The 14,932-nt window shown below is 39.9% G+C and overlaps 1 protein-coding gene across 6 annotated transcripts in view; it reads left to right on the top strand.

The window, feature by feature from the left end:
- Positions 1 to 14,932, top strand: part of AFF2 (AF4/FMR2 family member 2) — a 512,420-nt gene that overhangs the window by 45,296 nt on the left and 452,192 nt on the right. The window contains exon 1 of one of the 6 annotated variants that reach the window (XM_027847186.1): positions 14,700 to 14,827. The exons of the other annotated variants lie outside the window; for them this stretch is intronic. Coding sequence (XP_027702987.1) covers positions 14,700 to 14,827 — 128 coding nt within the window. Of the gene's footprint in view, positions 1 to 14,699; positions 14,828 to 14,932 lie in introns of those variants that run through there. 6 annotated transcript variants of the gene reach the window in all.

The following is a 14,932-nucleotide window of genomic DNA, read 5'->3' as shown; positions in this document are numbered from 1 at the left end:
TGAGGTGGATTCCATGCTATTTTTTAACTTTAATGTTGGACTGACATAGATTCTGTTCACTAAAATAAATTGTTTTATTGTTGAGTGTTTACAAAGCAATTGCTGATGGTAATTGGTTGTAGATGACACTATTGTGCATTTCCTGAAGATTTATTTAACCATATGCACTGCAAGGGAAAAAAGGTCAAGGAATAACATAGACTATTACAGCATTTCATTCAGGGAAAATTGTGCCTGTCGATTAACAGAGCTGATCCTGGCAAATGCACCAGAGGAATAAATATAGAGAGAATATACATACCCACATAATTGAGACTATAATACACATCCCTGTGCCAGATAATATAGAGAGAACACACAACTATGTAGTAGAGAATATAGAGAGGAGAGACACCCTTACATAGAAAATGTAAGGAAAACACACACCTGTATAGGAGAAAATATAGATAGAAAACATGTCTATGCAATCAAGTCTAGAGAAAACTTCCTGGGAAGTCTGGAACATAGAATCATATGTATATATATATGTGTGTGTATATGCACACACATATATTAAGGCTATAGAGGAAATATATATCCAGGAAGATAGTACCTCTTGATTAAATGGATTTTTAAAATCTAGAGCATCTCATTTTTTCCTTCCTTAAAAGGGAGATTCCCTCTCACCCCTAATATGAAAAATGTCCAACTGACTTGGTCCATTCCATGCTACTCTTTTGCTAAGAATTTCTAAATCACATGGGACTAGACAGCTCTTACTAATACATAATAGCCTCAAGATGGATATTTTGTAACAGTAGGTAGAAAGCTTTCTTAACACCAGCTCACATACTAACTCAGATAGGCATGTCACTTTTCAGAGCGCCCCTGCCTATTTTCAGTTTTATTTCACAAAAACCCAACTCTGTTCAAGATCATCTTTTCTCTTTGCTCTGGAACAATGACATCAATAGCATTATTGTAGATCACAACTGTGATTGCGGGGAGCATCCATCTGGCTCTCGCTTCTAGATTTGGTTTTTCACATGTGCTAGTTAAACGTACTGGCACATCAATACGGTGAAAGAAGATGAATCTTTCCTTAGGCCTAAAATGATTGCGGGGAGAAAAAGATGCATGTGAATGATAATGGGAAATTTCAGGAATGGTTTTAGGCCAGAAATTGGGAATTTCTGTGATTAAGGAGATTGTGTCAAGCCTTAGTGATTTATTTCACTGTAGTTTCTCTGATCAACAACAAGTGTTGGAAATTCAGTTTTGTATCAAGTGCTCTTCCTGAGAGTTTCACCAAAATAAAGAAAATTTGTTCAAATACTCCTGCTGGGATCATATTTATGCCATTATTCTAAAAATAATTTCAGTTAAATAATAAACAAATCAAGAATTGATTCTTTTAATGGTTTTTAGAAATGTGTTCTGTTTAACCTCAAAATCATTTTTTACATTGCCTCTGGCCTTGCCATAGATCAATGTGCTGAAATATTTGAAAAAGAAATGATTAAATGATGCATTTCATTGTTACTTCATTTTTTGCTAATGAATGCTGTATCAAGGAGGTTTTCTTTTAAGTGGCAATGGATTGTTGATGATGTCCGATTTTCTGTTTCCCTGAGGTTTGGAAGGGAGAGCTATCTGTTTTTTGAAAATTTATGTCAGGGTCGGTTCCAGCCCCTACCATTCGTCTCCCCCTTTCCCGTGTCTACAGATTGATTGCAAATACCATTACTTTCTAAATCACTCGTCCGTATTTCAAATGGACATCTTTCTTTTCTTTCATATAGGAATTAAAAAAATTTAGATGTAAGTCAAAACCTGTAGTATAGCTTTGAGTGTTGAGATAAGATTGAACGGAATTCAAAAAATAAGATTGAATGGAATTGAATATTCCAATATTTCAAATTGAAGGGAGGCCCACCTTTGAATTGATGTTAATTGAGAAATGTTGTTAGAACTCTTGCTTGTCATTTTCTAGGAAAGAAAAAAATCATTTTCACTCAAGAAACATTTATTCATCACCTCTTACGTGCTAGGCACTCAGGATACAAAGATCAAACTGATGTTGGGCCTGCCTCCCAACGCGCTGATTTGATCACATTTTAGTAGCAGTATTCATTTACTGCTTCACTTTTTCAAAGATCCGTCATTTCCTCTGTCTCACAAACACAGATCACAGTTCAGTTGGTTCCAACTCAAGCATTCGTTAAATGCCTATTATGTGTGATTCTGGATATACAAAGAGGAAGCAGGCCTTGCCCTTAAGGAGCTTACATTCTCCTTTTAGGAAAAAAAAATCTGTAAACAGATAAGTAAATGTAAAATATATTGAAAGTAAATGCCAAGTAAATCACAACCCCTTCCTTGCCTTAGCTGATGGTTGCAGGAGTTACTTTGGCAATTAGGGTTAGAGACAATTAGGGTTAGGGTTAGGGTTAGAGACAACTCTAGTTGTCTTCACTGGCTTGTATTGACAAATTTGAAAGAACAGAAACATCTTAACTTAAATCCTTGATCATGTCAGACCTTTGTAATGTTCCTTTCTGCCGAAAAGCCCGTAAGAGAATTGTTTCAAAACCCAAAAAAGAGCCCGAGTCTGAACTGGCCTAATTATTTGCTTAACAGCTGAGAACTTGGGGAATTGTATTCTCCGTACATGAATTCCAGATACAAATGAGTATATCTGCACTTTGTGTTGCCAGCAGATTAAGCCAATAGAAAAATAGATCTCTACCCATTTTCAGTGAGCAGTGAAATCTGAATCTATAGCTTGCAATTGAAGCCATTTTCCCCAAAGCCTTTGAGGGCTGTTACTCAGTCTGGTGTAAACAATTTATTGTGAAAGTCCTAGAATATTTGCATTTTAATTAAAGAAAAATTTAATTAAATACCAAACTTTAATCAGAAAAGCAGAGTTTAGGCAGACAGTGCACTTGCATGTTAAGGAGCCTATTCTGAGGGGATGTGTGCTCCTGCAAGGCTGGGTTTTGTGCCATTTAAATAGCAAAATGGCATCTGGGTCTCTTCTGGCAAACTGATTTGAAAACAGCTCCCAGCTGTCTTTGGGGCCCTCGTTCCGAATTTGAGAGGGAGACTTGCATTTGGAAGTGCTGTCATGCTAGTGGTGAATTGAGCTAGTAACAGAAAGATAAAAAGGGAGAGGATTTCCTGAGGTGATCATGATGAGAGGAGTGGTGTTAATTCCCATGGGAGTTGAGGCAGGAAATGGACAACTTTGAAACCAAATGAACCTGAAGGACTCTTAATGGGATAAAGCCTATTTGGCTAGAGGGTAGTTTCAATTATACTGCTCCGGACCACTGATTGTTTGTGTTACCTAGATTCAGGTACCTTAAAAATTCTTTTCTCCCCATTTGTGAGCAGTGTTTGATTATCCCTCCACACCACCTAAGCCTTGAAAAGATGCTCTTGCTTCCGATTTACAGGTCCACAAAAATGAGGACAGACATCAGGAAGGAGGCTTGGCAACCACAAGTTAAGTTTCAGGCCTGAAAGTTGCAATGAAAACTGCCTTAGGAGAACCAGTTTTGAATCCTAACTCCTTTGTGCTGAATTTATGGGACACAGAGGCAAAGACATGGTCCTCACCAGCAGGTACCTGATGCGTTTAGTTGAGGAGATATAGACCATGCAGAAAAATAATAGATAGCTAATGATAATAGCTGGCCCTTTAAGATTTGCAAAGTATTTTATTATCTCATATCTCATTTGATTCTCACAACAACCCTGAGAGGTAGGTGCTATTAATATCTCCATTTTACAGGTGAGGAATCTGATAAAAATTAAGTGACTTGCCCAGGGTCACAGAGCTAGTAAGTATCTGAGGCTAGATTTGAAATCAGATCTTCTTGAATCAAGGTCCAGCCCTCTAGCCACTGCACCACCTAGCTGCCTGGAGATGACATAATATGAAGCAGCATAAACTGGATGTCTCATGTATGATACAGCCAACCAGTGCCGTAGGCTAGCTGTCATGCTCAGGAAGGGCTTTTTGAAGAAAGTGATATTTAAAAAGATGATAAGATTTAGACCAGTATAGAAGAAGGGCAGGGCATTCCAGGAAAAGGGAAGAATCCAAGCATAGAACCAGAGACAGAAATACATATGATATGTGCAAGGAATCATGGTACTACTTTTTTTTATTTGTTAAGTCCTTATACAGAGCATTGTCACCAGCAAGATAACCTGGTAGAGGTCAGATTATTCAGGACTTTGAATGCCAAGTTGAGTGTTAGTCTTTATCCTCGGGCAGTGGAGAACCATAGGAGTCCTTTTATAGCTTTTTGTTTGTTTGCATGCAGGAGAGTTTAGGCTAGCTTACTGGATAGAGAGATTGGGAGACTGCAAGATGAATTTGGTGACTCTAGAAGTTCAGTTGTATGGTAATGAAGAATTGGAAAGGAATAGGACGCTTGGCTCAAGACTTGACTTTATCAAATATTAGTCATGCCTAGCATAATGACTCCTGACCCTCTGTTTATGATTGGAGCCACTTGTTTCCTTTTGTTGCACATAAGAAAAACACTGTGTGGGATCTGGGATCTTATTTGACTCTTGAGTTCTTTCCCTTAGGCCAAAGCTCATGGTCTCATTTTAGGCCGTCCAGACAATGGACTCACCTCAGATGGACTTTTATCTGTGCCCTGACAGCAGAGGAACAAAAGGCAGCAGCTTTAAGAGGCTTCCAAATGGCAGGAGCAGGAGGGTCAAGATAGGATGTTTCGCCCATTGCTTGTTATAAAATGAACCAGTTTTTGTACAGCGATTGCTATTATATGTCACCTGTGTGTTACAGAACTCCAGGCATGGGATTAAACTACATTAGATCTTAAGTATAGTTTTAAATGAAATAAATAGCAATATGGGCAGACATCTTCCTCTCTACCCTCTGAAAGAAACACAGCCACCCTTCAATATACCATTAGCATGTATGCTCTAGAAAGGCTCATTGAATGGAACTGTTAAAAAAAAACCATTATGTGGATGGTTGGTCAAATATTCCCTCAATGGCATTATGTGCTTAGAAAGGTAGGGTAGTTTTTTTCTTTTCTCTGTCCTTTGAAGCCTTTGAATCTTGCATGCCACATGGGAGAGTAGAATCATTGAAAACAGAAACTGTGTGTGCTTTTTTAGTTTCTGTATTCCTATCAGTATGCCTTCTATACAGCAGTGGCTTAATAAATGTTAGCTGTATGAATGAGTGGTGTAAAGAAAAGCATCTGTTATGGGTACTAGGCAAAACCAAAGCAAGTCTAAAGAAATTATCACACAACAGTATACAGTATATATAACAGTATATATGCCACAAGGTCGAAATATATAATGCTTGGCCTACAGATTGGAGACCTGTAAACTTCTGCCTCCAATTTTGCCCTCCCAGTTTCAAAGTGGTGTGCCATGCCATCCCTATTAAAGACCGTCACTACATGTCCCTGGAAGAAGAGTGTTCCTGGATGTTGGAACCCTTGATTTGCAAGAACATGATCCAAGTTGCTAGGTGTAAAACTTTTTTTTTTTCCCCTGACTGTTACTACCAGCTTGTTTTAATCAAAAAATAACTGTAGGGCATCTGCTGAAAATATGTGCACTTTAGTTAATCCCGGGTTACCCGAGAGAACAGCAAAATAGTTTATACATTACATTTGCTAGTAGAGAGAAATGTTAAATGCAAACAGTATTTCAAGACAAAAAAGACAAAAATGAAATACCTCCAACCCCACCACTTCCAGCTGGTTCAAATTTATGCTGCCAGAAGGATAGACTAAGGGAGCATTGAAAATGCACAACACCTTATGCATTTTTTAAATTGAAGGGATAAGTTGTTATCTGAAAGGAGCTAAATGCCAGGGGGAAGAAAGGTGGGGAGGGAGAAGCATCAGCAGCCCTGACAAAGAATGTCATTGACCACATAAAGATTGACCCCCGTTGGTTTTTTTTTTCTTTCTGAAAATGAATCCTTTTAAACTATGTATTCAAAGAGGAACAATAATATTAATAATAAAGAGCTGAAAATACCCAGCTTCTTTCTAGCCATAAAACAGCACAGTTTGCTTAGCTGCAGTTGAGATTGAAATGTGCCTGTGGCTGCCAACCGTCTCGGGGCCCAAACAAGTGGGGTGTGTGTGTGTGTGTGTGTGTGTGTGTGTGTGTGTGTACACATATTATTTATTCACTGATTGAAATGCTACTTTTGGGTTATTCCTGTTGATCTAACTTCTCTGGAATCATAAACTATTCCTTGAGAATGAATTACACCTTTGTGGATCTTCCATTTGCAGACATCAGGAGAGGACCTTTTGGTCAGTTACTTCAGCTCACTTAATGATTCTCGAGTGGCCCCAAGGATTGAATTCAGCTTCTGAAAATTCCTCTCTTCCTTTGGGGAATGCTTTATGCAACATGAGAATCTGGTTGTAGGATAGGCAAAATTTATATAATGACATGTCACTGAAACTTTCCATGTCTAGTCATTCCCCTATTCAATAAACTACCATGGCTCCCTATTACCTCCAGGATTAAATGAAAAATTTTTCTTTTTGGCTTTTAAAGCCCTTCACAATCTGGCTCCTCCCTATCTTTCCAGTCTTCTTACATCTTACTTCCTTCCACATACTTTGACATTCAGTAACACTGACTACTTTGCTGTTCCTTGAACAAGACACTTCCTTTGCTGACCACGCCTTTATACTGGCTATCCCTCATGTCTGGAGTTCTCTCCCTCCTGCTCGCCCTTCCTGGCTTCTTTGGCATTCTTCAAGTCTCACTTCAAACCCTCCCTTCTGCAAGATGCTCTTCTCAAGCCTGCTCCATGCTAGTACCTTCCCTTTGTTCACTATCTCCAAATGATCTTGCATCTTTCTCACTTGTACATAGCTGTTTGTCTGCATATTGTTTATCCTGCTGGACTTTGAGATCCCTGAAAGCAGGGGCTATTTGGTCTTTGTGCTGAGCACAGTGCCTGGCACATATCAGGTGCTTAATAAATTCTGGTCAACTTGGCTTCTTAATACATGCAAAATGACTGAGTATCTTGATTAGTCAAAACCTTTGAAGTTATTGGCTGAATCATTGTTACCTTCTTGTACTTTCTCTGTTCTCTGACAACCAAAGAACATTAATATGTGTTAGGTTCAGGGGAGTCAAAGGGGTCTAAAACACAGTTCCTTCACTCAAACAGATTTCCATAGTTGGGAAGGAAGAGAGAATATGTAAGGAAAGATAATTAGCAATGAAAGCACAGCCGCTTGTTCAACACCAGGAAAATGATCCAGGCAATGATTGCTCCTGGCGTCATAGAGGTGGTGATCATCAGTGATTGAGAGTCTCAAGAGGCTTCATGGAGAAGAAGCTTCTTGAGGTGGGCCTTTCTCACTTACCCAGCTGCTTTTGAAATTACTCAAGAAATCCCATTGTAGATTGTAGATCACATTATAGATTATGAGATGACACTGTGGATGTAACAAGACTTTGCTAATTGTCAGGAAATGTGTGACTTTAATCATGTAGAAAAGAAAAAAAAAAGGCTTTGTGGAACAACTGTTTGTTCCACTAAGGAACAATTCATTTGCCCATCGTTTTTGTATTGCTGCTGGAGTTATCAAATCACTCCAGAAGCTACAATACCATCAATGGTTTCTTAATAGAGCCAGTTTGGTGCTACTTATAAAAAGTGACTGTGATAAGGAGGGATTTCCCTTTGGCCTCCCAGAACTGAATGGCAGAAACCAGGCAGTGGCCGTATACTGAACTGGTTTGATTATGATGTGACTACAATATATGTAACGTGGTCCTCCTTTCTGATTCTCGGAACAGTGTGACTATTAATGAGACCATTAGCTGAGCAAGTGAAGAAAAGAGGAAGGAAATTACCATTATTCTGAAACCAGTAAGTTGTAATCCACCTTATTCCAAAAAATACCCTTTGTCCTGGCTGTCTGGACTGTCCTTTAGAGATTCATTAATTCATTAACTTTTTAAGAAAATGAGGTGGGGAAAGAACACAATTGAAATTTTAATCAGTGTAGTATATCAGATTATTACCATTTTGAATGCATATGTAGTCATGGTTGGACCATGCAAGCTTGAAGTTAAATCAACTACATTACAGAAAATAAGGTTCTGGGACATATTATGAAACCTAAAACATTGAGGACTCTTTTTTTTAATGATTTGTATCCTCCAGGCTACAATTATAGTCTTTATTCAGAAAGAGAAAGTAGCATCTTACTATCATCTATCTTTGAAAAGCAGTCATTTTCTATTGTTTTCAAAGTAAATGTTAGAAGTATTTAAAGTAGCTCTTTCTGTTATTCATTTATATCCAAACAGAGCTCTTGCCAATTTATTAAATGATGACAGGTCGTCAGTTCTTCTGGTGTCTTACTTGACTTTGGAAGTCATCTAGTCCATGCCCCCTCTTGACAGCAAGGAAACTGAGGTATAGAGTGTAAAGTGACCTGTCCCAAAGCACCCAAACAATAAGTGGAAGAGTAAAGATTTGAACCCTGATCCTCTAGCTCCAATTCCATTGCTCTCTGTTGAACCATACAGCCCCAGTTGATTCAACTTTTTAAATATTGTTTATGTCTTTCCATAGAATTTAGAGCTGGAAGGGGTCTTAAAGGTCAAGTCCAACCCATTTCATTTAACAGACTAGGATGCTGAGGTCCACAGATATCAAATGACTTGTCCAAGGTCACCTAGGTCATAAGTGGCAGAGCTGGAATTCAAACTCAGAAGCCTCTGATTCCAAATACCTTGCCTGCCCTTTGTTCTGTGGCATGCTGTTGCAATTGCATACGTACTCTTTCAGTGTTTTTCGAGGGATGTGTCATTCTCATTATATAGACCATTTGTGCATGGTGAATGGGAGGTCGTAGCATCTCTAACTGATTTTTTAAACCCTGCTCCCAAGGTCTGTCTAGGGAAAATTGTCTGGCTTCCTTTACAATAGTCATCATTTACAGGATACTAAATGAATAAGAAGCACTTTATGTTCATTATCTCTTTTGAGCCTCCCAGCAATGCTGTGGGGTCAGTAGAACCAGTGTGATCATCCCCACTTTACAAATGAGCAAACTGAGACTCCAAGACAGGAAGTGACTTTTTTTGTTCAGTCCTTTTTCAGTTGGGTCTGACTTTTTGTGACCTCATTTGGGATTTTCCTAGCAAAGATTCTGGGGTGTTTGCCATTTCCTTCACCAACTCATTTTACAAATGAGGAAACTGAGGCAAACAGGGTGAAATGACTTGCTCATAATCACACAGTCAGTAAGTGTCTGAGGCCAGATTTAAACTCAAGAAAATGAGTCTTTTTGACTCTGGGCTTAGTGCTATATCCACTGAACCACCTTGTTGCCAAGAAGTGACTTGCTCATGGTCAAATGGCACCATCTGACTCAAGGCCAAATCTTCTGCACAGAACCTCAGCACACATTCTTCTGTACTCTGCTGCAAGTCAGAAGGATCTTAAAGACTGAGGTTACAGTCCTGCTAGAAATGATTGCCTGTGGAGAAAATGAGGGATGATGAGTCTGTATCTGACATGGTATATGGCTGAGTTTGGCATCTGAGGGGGATGTGTTTTCAAAGAGATGCATGCTGGCTATTTGCACTCAATACCACTTCAGAAACCTGAGGCAGTGGTCAAAAGAGAGGTATTGCAAACTGGAATCTTGAAGTTCCTGTTTCCTAATTGTACTAAAAAGGAGAGGAGTGGAAGATTGCTTAGTTCAAGGTTTTGCTTTTAATTCCTTTGTATCACTTTGAAAACACGTTGTATTGTTTCCACCGTCCCAGTCACTCAGCTTTATAATCGTTACTGTTCAGTCATGTCTGACTCTTCATGACCCCATTTGGAGTTTTCTTGGCAAAGATCCTGGAGTGGGTTGCCGTTTCCTTCTGCTATTTCACAGATGAGGAAACGGAGGTAAACAGGGTGAAGTGATTTGCTCAAGGGTCACCCAGCTTGTAAGTGTCTGAAGCTGTATTTGAACTCAGGTCTTCCCAACTTCAGGCCCAGCACACTATCCACTTCACCATATAGGTTTATAATAACCATGGTTTATTCTTCCACTCCTCACTCTTTCACTCCCTATGTCTATCCAATGTGTTTCCAAGTCCTGTTGATTGTCTATTCACACAGCTCTCATTTTATGCCCCTTCTCTCCTCTGCTATATGCTCTCCTCTCCTTGTCTCCTCAGGTGACACTGCCCTCATCACCCCAAACCTGGCCTATTGCAAAAGGCTGCTGGTTCATCTTCTTCCCTCAAGTCTCTTCTACTCCAGTCCATCCTCCACTCAGCTGTCAAAGTGATCTTCCTGAAGTGCAGTTGTGAATATGGCACACCCCACCTCCCCCCACATTTCACTATACTCCATTGGCTCCTTATTACCTCCAGGATCAAATTTAAATCCTCCTATTTGGCACCAGAGGTAGCTAGGCAGCACAGTCGATAGAGTGCTGGGCCTGGAGTCAGGCATATCTGAGTTCAAATCCGGCCTCAGATATTTACTAGTTGTATGACCCTAAACTAGTCACTTAACCTTTGTTTTCCTCAGTTTCCTCAACTCTAAAATGGGCATAACAGTAGCACCTATCTCTCAGGGTTGTTGTGAAGACCAAATGAGATATTTGTAAAAAGTGCTTAGCACAGTGCCAGGCACATAGTAGGTACTGTAGAAATGCTTCTTCTCCTCCCTCCCCTTCTGATTTAAATCACTCTCTAACCTGGCTCCTTCCTACCTTTCCACCTTTCTTACGCATGATTTCCCTCCAGCTACTCTTCAGCTAGTGACCCTGGCCTCTTTGCTTTTCCTCAAGCAATGTGTTTTCATTGACTGTCCTCAGGCCTGCAGTTCTCACCTTCTAATTCCCATCTCCTGAATCCACAGCTAGAATTCCAACTCTGGAAGAAGCCTTTCCTGATTGCTCTTAATGCTGCCCCTCCCCTCTTTGATTACCTACAGTTTATTGCGCATCTGTCTGGTTTGTATGGGGTTGTTAGCGGGGTGCCTCTCCCCTTAGACTTCGAGTTCCTTGAAAGCAGAGCTTGAGCTTGTTTTTGCCTTTCTTTGTGTCCTCAAGCACAGTGCCTGGCACATAGTAGGCCCTTAATAAATGCATGTTACCTTGACTTGATTTGACCACACATACCCATACACACAGGGTGAAGTGTTATTAAGACCTTGTCAGGAAAAACAAAGTCCTGAGGATGAGTAGAGTTACATGGAGGAAGTGAGTCTGAAGGCATTTGAACCAAAGAATAATCATTTCAATCCATATTTTTGATGAGTGCCTTTAGTTGGAATAAATTGAGAGGTGAGATATGAGAAGAAGGCTATTACTAAGAATTTATTCAGCACGTCAGAGGAATTTTACCCATACAATAGGCATGAAGTATAGGACAGTGACATACTTACCTTATATAAGAGTGAGCTGATAGCAAAATGGAGATTTATTCCTCCAAGTCACCTGAAAAGCTGGCATTAAACCTCAGTTTCTAGTTCCTCTCAAATCAGTACCTGGTCCCCTAAACTGAACCATTTCAACAAGTGATTCCTTTGTAATTTCATAGGTGCCAACTGCCCAAGCTTCTGTTCAGATGCTCCCGTTGTTGTATTGGTTCTATGGAAGCATGGCATAGCCCCATTGCGATATCGTGGAGTAGCAGACAGGGCTCTGGACGTGGACTCAGAAAGCCTGGATTCCAGACTTGACTCTGCCATCAGCTAGTTGTGCATCTCAAGGAAGATACTTCCCCTCTCAGCCTCAGTTTCCCCATCTTTAAAATTAGGGGCTTGAACTAGATGACCTCTGAGGTCCCTTTCAGCTTTAGTTTTAAAATTATGGGATCTCAGTTACCTAGGCTTTAGAATTCAGTAGAATCTTTGTTAGCACCAATGCTTTTGGAACCCTGTGCTGGGTGCTGATGATACCAAGAGGTAGAAGACATATTCCCTGCCCTCATGCAACTTTCAGCAGTTAGGGAGAGAGGATGAATAAATGAAAGATTAATTACAATTAAGGGCAGTATATGATTAGTGCCCCGTAGTTGGCACAGATATTCATTGTTCTAGGAGTTCAAAGAAGGGGGTGTTTAGCATTGACTTGAACAGTCATGAAGGGCTTCATGAAGGAGGTGGTATTGGGCTGGGCTGTGAATAAGGCAAAGAGTAGAAGAGGAGAGGAGGAGAGGGGGAACATTTTGTAATGGTATTGCCTTGTGGAAATTGCTTTGCCTATTTGAGCCTCACTTTTCTCCTCTGGGAAAAAAAGCATAATCATAATAATAATACTTGGGTGTTTACTTCATGGATTTGTGAGGTTCAAAAGAAATAATACGTGGAAAACATTTTGATAACTTTCAAGTGCTATGCAAAGGTCAGCTATTACAGGCTGGAATGAGGTGGGGCTAGAAATATTCAGGGACCCATAAGGCCATGTAGGGTAATTATCATTGCCCCCACCTCCCCATTACTGTGTGTTTATTCTGTGAATATCTTATCCAGAATACATACCTGTGTGCATCATATATAGGAAATCCCTAAATATTAGTTGGGGCATTAACTACAAGAATCAAGAAAGGCCTCTTGGGGCAGCTAGGTGGCGCAGTGGATAGAGCACTGGCCCTGAAGTCAAGAGGACCTGAGTTCAAATCCAGCCTCAGACCAAACACTTGACACTAGCTGTGTGACCCTGGGCAAGTCACTTAACCCCAATTGCCCCCCCCCCAAAAAAGAAAGTCCTCTTGCTGAAGTTGGCACTCAGGCTGAGCTGTGATGGGAGTTAGGGGTTCTAAGATGTGGTGAGGAAGAGGAGCAGTATTTCAGACACAGGGAACAATCTATATATCTGTCCTTCATGGCTCAGATCAAATGCTACTTCCTTCAAGGAGCTTTTTTGATCACTTCCCCCACTGAAAGAAAGGAGTCTCTTTTCCTTTGAACTCCCATAATACTTGGTTTGCATTTCTCTTATTTCACTTCCAAATTCTTCCATGTTCCATGGTTTTATGTATTTCTTATCTGCCATGTTTAGATTATGTTACCTGTGGAATAGCCCCCACCCCACATCCCCTAAATAAGGATCTGGGCTCAAACAGACTCATTTTGATCCTGGGGGAATGACCCAAAAGATCATTATTTCTCTTTAGCTCATACCTGCACCCTAGAGTTTTACTTTGGGGAAATTTTCAAAATCAGTTTTAGATATGACTCATGTCTAAGTTTCTGAAATGTAGGAACAGAGTTCCTAACTCTGGCACAGGCACATATTATACAATATGAGTATTGACTATGAGAGAACTTTAATTCCACTCACCACAGAAAACATATAAGATGCAAAGGACTCTCAGGAGCCCCTGAAGAAATATGGAAACATAAATCAATCAAATAGCTCATTAGACTCATTAAACTTCCCCCAGAAGGTAAGTACAAATGGTTCACTTTCACTTCAGACATGTGCTATTAGAGCAACAGCAGCATTAGCAGGGTTGGCAAGGCTTAAATGATTGCATCAAGCCCCAGAAAACTACAGGGAATCTTCAGTGAGATCCATGAGCGCTCAAAAGAAAACAGCCTAGACTTTCACACTGGAAAAACAAACCAAGTAGATGAAAAATGAACATTGCCCAGATGATGACATATAGTTGGACAAGCAACCGAGGAGTTGAACCATTCACACACTGGCAGATGGACAATGATCTGAGCCCAGAATTTAATAGGAGGAGAAGCTTGGACTGAATTGCATTTGGGAAATTGTACAGTGTTTTCAGTGGGTCCAAGCTGCTTGATGCTGAGAAGTCCATCATTGCATGAGTATTCACTTAATATGCTATGCTATATATAATGTGCTAGATGGCTGTGAATCATGGAGTACCATCATCTCAGAAGAGTCACAGTGATAGCTGACCCAAAGAGCAGTATGCTGAAGCATGTAACTGACCATGACTTAAAAGGGAGATGTTGTATCAAAGACATCATCCAGAAAACATTATATTTGGAAAAGGAAGTGGGCTGGTCATGTGAATGAAGGTTATGCATTGTCTTCGTTCTGTTCTATAAAATATTTTGTATACTAATTAATAATTAACTGTTATTATACTATATTATTATATTTAACTATATTTATTTAATATATTTAATTATATTATTAATGTATTTTCTATTATTAATAATTGTATGATAAATTGAGAAAGACCCCTGTTCTGTTGGGCAAATCCTTTATTGTTGATCTATAGAACATCATAGCTGATAATTACACAGGATGAGAAGGTATTAATGGGTGGCAGTCTGCACCTATGGAGGAAGTCCCCACATCCGTTAGGTCCTAGATCCATTTGGATATATCTGCCTGTGGTGTGTGAGAGAGCATGCGGGTGGGACTGGACTGGAAATGAAGATGAGAGTTCTGGTGAATGTGTCTAATCGGGTGATTCAAAGTAAGAACAGGATGCTTTCAACATGACGCTCTTGGTTCCAATTCTCAGTTATCTGTGAATCTTGCTTTTCATTTCTTTTGACACAGTCACTTTGAAGTCTCTTCTTGATGCCATGCTTCTACTTTCATTTCCCCCATGCAGTCTGGAAGAAACCTTTTAAACCCAACCACTTAATTAATTGATTGGCTTTTCACCAGAACACTTCATTTCCACTGCTGTCTCACTGCCATGTAAACAGGAAGATGGCAGTCTTAAAGAAAGGGCAGTCACATTTCAAATGGGATCGGAGGTTTTTATCATCAACTTTAAGCAAGGATTGTGACAGCAGTGAAGAGGCGAGCAGGGAACCAGAGGAGGGACGTTTTCCTGGGTGAGACAGGTCTCAGGTTTTTCATCCTTGCTTATTTCTTTAATTTGTTCAATGTTCCCAGAATACATTTAAATGTGAGTAAATACAGGAAATGTTACTTTCTTC

The sequence above is a fragment of the Vombatus ursinus genome, unplaced genomic scaffold (assembly GCF_900497805.2).
Source record: "Vombatus ursinus unplaced genomic scaffold, bare-nosed wombat genome assembly UNPS02015358.1, whole genome shotgun sequence".
NCBI classification, from domain to species: domain Eukaryota; kingdom Metazoa; phylum Chordata; class Mammalia; order Diprotodontia; family Vombatidae; genus Vombatus; species Vombatus ursinus.
This window is presented reverse-complemented; position numbering and strand designations above follow the sequence as displayed.